The 9234-nt window shown below is 46.3% G+C and overlaps 1 protein-coding gene across 1 annotated transcript in view; it reads left to right on the forward strand.

Annotated features, from left to right (window-relative positions):
- avpr2ab (arginine vasopressin receptor 2a, duplicate b) overlaps positions 1-5611 on the forward strand; it is a gene marked incomplete at its 5' end in the record, with an annotated part of 43163 nt that extends 37552 nt beyond the window's left edge. Inside the window, 2 exons of the mRNA XM_080833447.1 lie at positions 1-596; positions 4984-5611. The exon at positions 1-596 is cut by the window's left edge and continues 104 nt beyond it. Coding sequence (XP_080689573.1) covers positions 1-596; positions 4984-5207 — 820 coding nt within the window. The 3' untranslated portion in view covers positions 5208-5611. The remainder of the gene's footprint in view (positions 597-4983) is intronic.
- Positions 5612-9234: the final 3623 nt, after the last annotated feature.

Consider the following 9234-nt stretch of genomic DNA (forward strand, 5'->3'; position numbering starts at 1 on the left):
GGAGGGCCATAGGAGCAGAGGAGGAGGAGGAGGAGGAGGAAGAGGAGGAGGACGGGAGCGGCAAGGTAGCCACACTTCACGCTCCAGCTTCAGCCTCTTTCACCCCTCTCCACCTACCGAGGACCCTCGGAACTCTTACGACCCCCAGTCCAACTGCACCGTGCCCCCCGTCCATCCTTACAGCAATTACGTCGAGAACGAGACCCCCCACCCCCACTTCCAACCAGACGTAGACGACCCCAGCTCTCTACCCGACCCTGCCCTTTCAACTCCACCTCACGTCCCCTCCTCCTCCTCCTCCTCCACCGCCACCACCGCCTTACCCAACCCCCGACCCGCCACCCCTCACGCCGGTCACACTAACCCTGCCAGCTCCCCTGACCTCTGGCCGGACGTCCCGCCTGACCCGGTGCCCTTTCCCCTACCCTCAGGCTACCCCCCGATGCCCCCGGCGATGCCCCCGCAACTGGGCATCTCCAAGGCGATGTCCAAGACGGTGAGGATGACGCTGGTGATCGTGCTGGTCTACACGCTCTGCTGGTCGCCCTACTTCATCGTGCAGCTGTGGGCAGCGTGGGACCCCAACCCACCTGATGGTGAGGGCCTAGGTGAGACACACACACACACACACACACACTCACACACACACACACACAGGGATATGCCTATACACTCATACACATATGGATATACAAGGTGAAAGCAGGATAGGTAAGGACAAATGTTGAACTTGAACTTAAATGATGGACGTGCAGGCCCACACACACTCATACCGCACATGACATACACACACACACACACACACACACACACACACACTGTAATAACGCTATAAGGACACATGCACACCTATGCAAATGAATATACAAGGACAGGGGCATAGCCGAAGGCAGATGTTAATTCATTACCCCTGGGACTGGTGTCTGTAGATTCAAGATTTACACACACACACACACCCATCACAGACACAGAAATATGCAGGCACATCATACACATAAAATCTCAACCACACATCCATATACTCTCTCTCTCTCTCTTAAACACACACTTAAACACACACACACACACACACACACACACACACACACACACACACACACACACACACACACACACACACACACACACACACACACACAATAACATACAGGTTGAGGACACATATTCATGCCTTACTCCAGGAGCGGCCCCCAGGGCCTCTCTCATTATGATGGCCCCAGCCCTTGGACATACTAGACATTCATATTCTCAGCTTATTTCCAGAACATATATTCTGCTACAAACCCAATCAGGAGGGTTTCTATCCAACTTTCTGATGCCCATTTCGACCATCTGAATAGGAAATGTTGAGTGGAAATGCTTGAAATTGACATTAAATCACATCAAGTCGAATAGGGAATCGATTTGCTAGAGGGCGGTGGATGAACTCCTTATTTGGCATAGGGTATAATTCGCCTGAGGTTGATGAAATCAGGGGTATTGGCATAAAAAAAAAAAATCGTGTTTAAGTTGTCCTGCCAACCTAATATTTGAACCAACAGCTGTTCTCAACACTTCCCTTGATTATGAGAGTGTCCATTTGAAGTTAGCATGTCACAGCAGATGGAAATGCCCTCAAAGACTCACATTTCTTTTCGACGAATTTCCATAAATGCGCTTAAAATAAGAGTTGGATGAGCGAATGAGTTGGAAGACTGCATAGAGACACTGTCAGTTTTAGCACTATGTCTTTGCTGCGATGGTTGTAGCTCACTCACAGTTTATTTGCAGTGTATTAAAACCTGGATCTAATGTTCAGCTGTTTCCTGAATTGACTTGATGATTTAAATCAGGTGCTGTGATGTAGGCTGGAACTAATGGCTCGAGTGAATTATATGCTTGATTTGAGAAGAGTTTCTATCTGAGGACAATGGTTATGAAAGGAAGTGCACATAATGTGTGTGTGTGTGTGCGTGTGCGTGTGTGTGTGTTTGTCTGTGTGTTTGTGTTTGTTTGTGTGTGTGTGTGTGTGTGTGTGTGTATGTGTGTGTTTGTGTGTGTTTGTGTGTGTATGCGTCTGTGTGTGTGTTTGTGTGTGTGTGTGTGTGTGTGTGTGTGTGTGTGTGTGTGTGTGTGTGTGTGTGTTGTTCTCACATTAGCTCAAAGCTCTGTAAACAGCCAGAATGCTTTCCTACTGTTGTTTCGCCTCCTCTTGCCAGAGACAAACTGCAACACACAATAAACAGTGTGCACACATTTCAACAGGAATGCACACACACACACGTGCGCACACACACACAGACAATAGGACGTAAACAAAGAAGTACAGAGCACTCAATCCTCAGCTCAGACACGCTCACATGCAAACAGAATTTGCATAAACATACTATAAATGTCTGAACTCAAATCAACAATCAAGAGCTCAAACACTTGTACAATGCCCAGAAACATTCACTCTGTCTTTTTCTCACACACACACCGCACATGCACACGCACACTCACACTCACACGCACACGCACACACACACATACACATACACACACTCACACACACAGACCCACACACACACACACACACAAACACACACACACAAACACACACACACACACACACACACAGACCCACACACACACACACACACACACACAAACACACACACACAAACACACACACACACACACACACACACACACACACACACACACACACAAACACACACACACACACACACACACAGACCCACACACACACACACACACACACACAAACACACACACACAAACACACACACACACACACACACACACACACACACACACACAACCACACACACAAACACACACACACACAGTCAGGTATTACCTAATCCTGCTGTTTAAACTAGAGCAGAACAGTGTCAACGCCTCTAAATTAACAAGGGCCTCAATGCCCAGCGTGACCTGCTGTTCGCCCCCCAGTCCTGGCGTGATCAGACACACACACACACACACGCTCACCCAGACACACACCCACACACACACACACACACACACACAGTCAGGTGACCTGCTGTTGGCCCACCAGTCCTGGCGTGATCAGACACACACACACAGGCTCACCCAGACACACACCCACACACACACACACACACACACAGTCAGGTGACCTGCTGTTGGCCCAGCAGTCCTGGCGTGATCAGACAGATGGCCCGGCTCGGTCAAAGGGCAAGCCTGAAATCGACACGTCTCCCTCTCTCCATCGACACCTTGTCCCACTGCCCTAATCCTGTCTCACGGACACGTCCATGACCGAATCCATTCCACATTCCGATTCTGCCCTGGGATAATGAGTGTGGCCCTCCCCACATGGCTCAGCCAGATGTGGCCCAGATCTGGCCCGTATCCGGCAGACCCAATCCACAGTCTGTCACTCTGTGGGTCCTCTTTTTGCCCTTTAATGCTGCCTTTTTTTCTTCTTTTTTTGGTGGGGGGGGGGTTTTGGGGCTTTGTATGCCTTTAATCAACAGAGCAGTGAAGATTGTGACAGGAAATGAGAGGGAGAAGAGGTAGGGAGTGGACAGGAGAAATGGGATCGGGCCGGATTCGAACCCGTGACCTCCTTGAGCGTCAAGCCCGAATGTGGTCGGGGCTACTGTTTGAGCCACAGTGCCCCCCATGCCGCCTTTTCCAAGCGTGTAATAAGTCAACAGGACCACACACTTCAACTGACGCTCCCATAAACACACATTGTTTTGATCCCCATTGGACCTGCGTCAGGTCAGGTATACGAGAGCTCTCTGACCAGCTCCTGGGTGGCCTGTAGTGTCATTTGTGTTCACACAGTCACTTAATTTTTCTCTGTGTCTGTGTGTGTGTGTGTGTGTGTGTGTGTGTGTGTGTGTGTGTGTGTGTGTGTGTTTAAGAGAGAGAGAGAGAGTGTATGGATGTGTGGTTGAGATTTTACTCTTCTTTTCCCACTGCCCCATCTCCATCTCTCTTCCCTCACGCCCCGCCTCTGACTGCTGGGTCGTCCATGATGGAGCTCTTTCTTTCCTATCTCTTTCACTCTTTCTCTCCTCTCTCTGTTCCCTCTGTTCACAGCGCATCAGACGTTTTTCTTAACGGGGAGCCCCCTTCCTTCAAGGTCTTCTGCTTGTTCAACACTCATTGATTTTTTTTGTTCTGTTGCAGGCAGCAGAGTATCTTTATCAGAGTATATAAAGTTGCCAACTCCTAGCCTTCCTTTGTCAGCACACGTCTCGCCTTGTCCAGTATTGGTTCCCCTCCATTTAATTAATTTTCAAGACGTTGCATCTTTATTGTCCTTCTTTCGTAAGGCCCGTCTTCACTGGGGTTTCAGCACGGGAGATGGGCAGCTAAAGTAGCCTTAGCAGTAGCCACAGAACTATTCTATATCTATTTGTTTACATTAATTAGACACTATAATCAAATTTACAGTGCAGTACATACATGGATATCCATTAATTATATTATATTCATTATGGGTCTCACATCCACAACGTTTGTTTTGTTAGCACTTGTTGCACTACTTTAAGAAATAAAGCAGTATTTATTGTTACACCAGGTTTTAATTGCTCTTAGCTTGACTGTTCTCTCCTTTGTACGTCGCTTTTGACAACAGCGTCTGCTAAATTACTAAATGTAAATGTACTTATTCAGCTACACGATCACTCAAGAGCATCTATCAGGGAACAAGGTTCACAGCACTCAGCAGCAATATTATATTCAATTCAATTCAATTCAATTCAATTCAATTCAATTCAATTCAATTCAATTCAATTCAATTCAATTCAATTCAATTCAATTCAATTCAATTCAATTCAATTCAGTTCAGTTCAGTTCAATTCAATTTAATTTATATAGCTCCATAACAATACAATTGCCTCTGGGCGCTTTACAGAGCCCAGAGCCTGAAGTGCAAGCACAATGGCACCCTTAGTGCAAGCACAATGGCAACAGGGGTAAGACAAAAACTCCCTCTAAGGCAGGAAGAAACCTTAACAGAACCCATCTTCTCTCCCCCAGGTGTGGCGTTCACCATCCTGATGTTGCTGGCCAACCTGAACTCCTGCACCAACCCCTGGATCTACACGGCCTTCTCCAGCAGCGTGTCGCGGGAGATGCAGGCTCTGCTGCGCTGCCGCTGGAGGCCGGCGCGCCGCGGATCCCTGCCGGACGACTCCACCACCACACACACCTCCACCACCACCAAGGACAGCATGTACTGACGACTCGACCACCACACACACCTCCACCGCCACACACACCTCCACCACCACCAAGGACAGCACCGTGACAGACGTGCATGCCCACATACACACACATGTTCACACACATACTCACACACACACATTCATAAACACACATACACACACAGACATATACACACATTCATACACACACATACTCACACACACACATTCATACACACGTATATTACACACATACTCACACAGACATATACACACATTCATACACACACATACTCACACACACACATTCATACACAGTCATATTACAGACATACTCACACAGACATATACACACATTCATACACACACATACTCACACACACACATTCATACACAGTCATATTACAGACATACTCACACAGACATATACACACATTCATACACACACGTATTACACACATACTCACACATACATATACACACATTCACACACACATTCATACACACACACATATTACACACATACTCACACACACATATACACACATTCATACACACACATACTCACACACACACATTCATACACACACATATTACACACATACTCACACATTCATACACACACATACTCACACACACACACATTCATACACACACATATTACACACATACTCACACAGACATATACACACATTCATACACACACTCACACACACACATTCATACACACATATATTCACACACACAAATGGTGTGGAGTGCCCCCGCTGATGGTTCACAGTGGCTGCCTTTCAGCACTTGTCTGGAGGGGCAGACGGAAGCAGAACACTGTGGAAGCGTGCAGCTATGGACGACTCTAGCACAGACTACAGTACAGGCACTCTCTCAGCAGCACGCTTAGTTGGGCTGCTGCATAGGTATGGAACACACACACACACACACACACACACACACACACACACACACACGCATGCATACACACACACACATGGTTGGGTGTGGCAGCATCATAAAAAGCTGTTGAACAGCCTTGGACACACACAGTTTTTCTGTCAAGACTTTTCAACACACACACACACACACACACACACACACACACACACACACACACACACACAAAGAGAGAGAGAGAGAGAGACATATTGCATCTTTATCATCTCTGTGACATGCCAAGGAGAACAGGTACACGATGACCATGAGATACATGACCACTACCTAAAGCCAAATCTACTGAGACAACACAAGCAGACACAACACTGATCATCCCACAGGGTCAGCATCAACCCGAGGCTCAAGGAGGAGAACTACTCTGCCACCTTAGACTTCATCTAAACTGTAGTTCATAGACTGCAGTTTTTTTTTTCTATATGAGGCCGTATAATGCAAGACGAAAAAACTTCTGTTCTGTTCTATCTTCAATTCTGTGAGGCACCGGAATGTCGAGCATGTCACGGAAACCTAACATGTGAATGTAATCACTGAAGCAGGAATGTGAAATTCCAGAGTAAATGTGACTGGATCTAATTGGGAATGGTTCCCTTGATTTTTGAAGTTTTTTTCACATGGCTCGGAGAAGGTGCCGGTGCATCAAACATGAACACGAACATGTGCAGTGAGACGAGAACTTTCTCACTGTAGCTAATGAGACAAGAACTTTCTTACTGGAGTGAACTCTGCACCAATGACACGAGGACTTACTCACTGGAGCCAATGAGACGAGGACTTACTCACTGGAGCCAATGAGACGAGGACTTACTCACTGGAGCCAATGAGACGAGGACTTACTCACTGGAGCCAATGAGACGAGGACTTACTCACTGGAGCCAATGAGACGAGGACTTACTCACTGGAGCCAATGAGACGAGGACTTACTCACTGGAGCCAATGAGACGAGGACTTACTCACTGGAGTCTACTCTGCACCAATGAGACGAGAACTTACTCACTGGAGCCAATGAGACGAGGACTTACTCACTGGAGCCAATGAGACGAGGACTTACTCACTGGAGCCAATGAGACGAGGACTTACTCACTGGAGTGTACTCTGCACCAATGAGACGAGAACTTACTCACTGGAGTGTACTCTGTACCAATGAGATGAGGACTTACTCACTGGAGTGTACTCTGTACCAATGAGACGAGGACTTACTCACTGGAGTCTACTCTGTGCCAATGAGATGAGGACTTACTCACTGGAGTCTACTCTGTGCCAATGAGATGAGGACTTACTCACTGGAGCCAATGAGATGAGGACTTACTCACTGGAGTCTACTCTGTGCCAATGAGACGAGGACTTACTCACTGGAGCCAATGAGACGAGGACTTACTCACTGGAGTCTACTCTGTGCCAATGAGATGAGGACTTACTCACTGGAGTCTACTCTGTGCCAATGAGACGAGGACTTACTCACTGGAGTCTACTCTGTACCAATGAGATGAGGACTTACTCAGTGGAGTCTACTCTGTACCAATGAGACGAGGACTTACTCACTGGAGCCAATGAGACGAGGACTTACTCACTGGAGTGTACTCTGTGCCAATGAGACGAGGACTTACTCACTGGAGTCTACTCTGTACCAATGAGATGAGGACTTACTCATTGGAGTCTACTCTGTACCAATGAGACGAGGACTTACTCACTGGAGCCAATGAGATGAGGACTTACTCACTGGAGTCTACTCTGCACCAATGAGACGAGGACTTACTCACTGGAGCCAATGAGATGAGGACTTACTCACTGGAGTCTACTCTGTGCCAATGAGACAAGGACTTACTCACTGGAGTCTACTCTGTACCAATGAGATGAGGACTTACTCACTGGAGTCTACTCTGTACCAATGAGACGAGGACTTACTCACTGGAGCCAATGAGACGAGGACTTACTCACTGGAGTCTACTCTGTGCACTTGCACACTTCAAAATGGTTAATCAATTTCCTGACAATAAAAAGTGCGGCATTGCAAAGCGTACCAGGTGCCTGTAGTGGAATTCACACCTCTTAGCGTTACTGATATGTCTTATCTTACCTTAGCATCTTAGGCCCAGCTGGGAGAAAGGGTAGATAATGCACATATTGATGAACAGTATGCACAGGCAAAAAGCTAATATTTATTTAACGTGGGAAGATGTAGCAGGGCAGTTTACCTTTTTGAAGACATTCAAGCTATAAATCAAGAGAATATTTATTTTATTTTATTATTTCTTAAACGTTCACCCATACTGGGCTAAAAGCTTGTGGCTCTGTTTCTAAACTGGAGTTCAGAAGAAGGTTCATCAGTTATGGGAATGCTATGAGCACTTAGAGAGGCGGCAAGTGTAGCAATGATAAAAGACTTTGAGGAAACCATGACCAGTTGTGCTGGTGGCCTTGTGTCAACCTCTAGAAATATCATTGCAGATGGTGACAGCTCCAGCAACCTGCAAACCAAGTAAGGAGAAATAAAAGATGGCTTAGGCTTTTTTCATCACTGATTTTTGAAAAAGATTTTTATTTAATACGTATGTACAAAAAACAGCACAACTCTTAGGCTGAATGTTGTGAAAGAAATCACATGCAGCGAATGATAACACGAATGAACCTTGGAATGTTCGCTCTTCGGTAAAGCAGTTCACCATACGGGAGCGTTCTAACGCTTCTAACAGATGTTTCAACTCTACCTCGAGTGTACAACCTACATGTCTGTAATTTCCGAGGAGGTCATAGTTCTGTGTGCATAAATCAGTCGGAATCTTGGGACCATGACGTCGAACATGTTCCGCCACTTGACGATACATTCAAGGGAACAGACTCTAAGCAGACTTTGTAGAAAAAAAAGAGATTTTCTTGCATGTCAGTATGAAAGAGAAATAAAATACTGAAAGATCCTTTCTGGTGATGAGAACGATAAGAACATACTGTACCATTAAAGTGCCTGCACACGTTTGGTTTTCAAGTTATGAACTCCTGCTTACAGGCGCCCTCTGTATGGTACTTCAAGGTGAAACATGCAGTTCTTGTTGTAAACGTGACAATAATCATGTAACAATTTTGTGTGATTGAAATGTTTTCTCACCCATTTATTTCT

Source organism: Sprattus sprattus, assembly GCF_963457725.1.
Source record: "Sprattus sprattus genome assembly, chromosome: 2".
Lineage (NCBI taxonomy): Eukaryota > Metazoa > Chordata > Actinopteri > Clupeiformes > Clupeidae > Sprattus > Sprattus sprattus.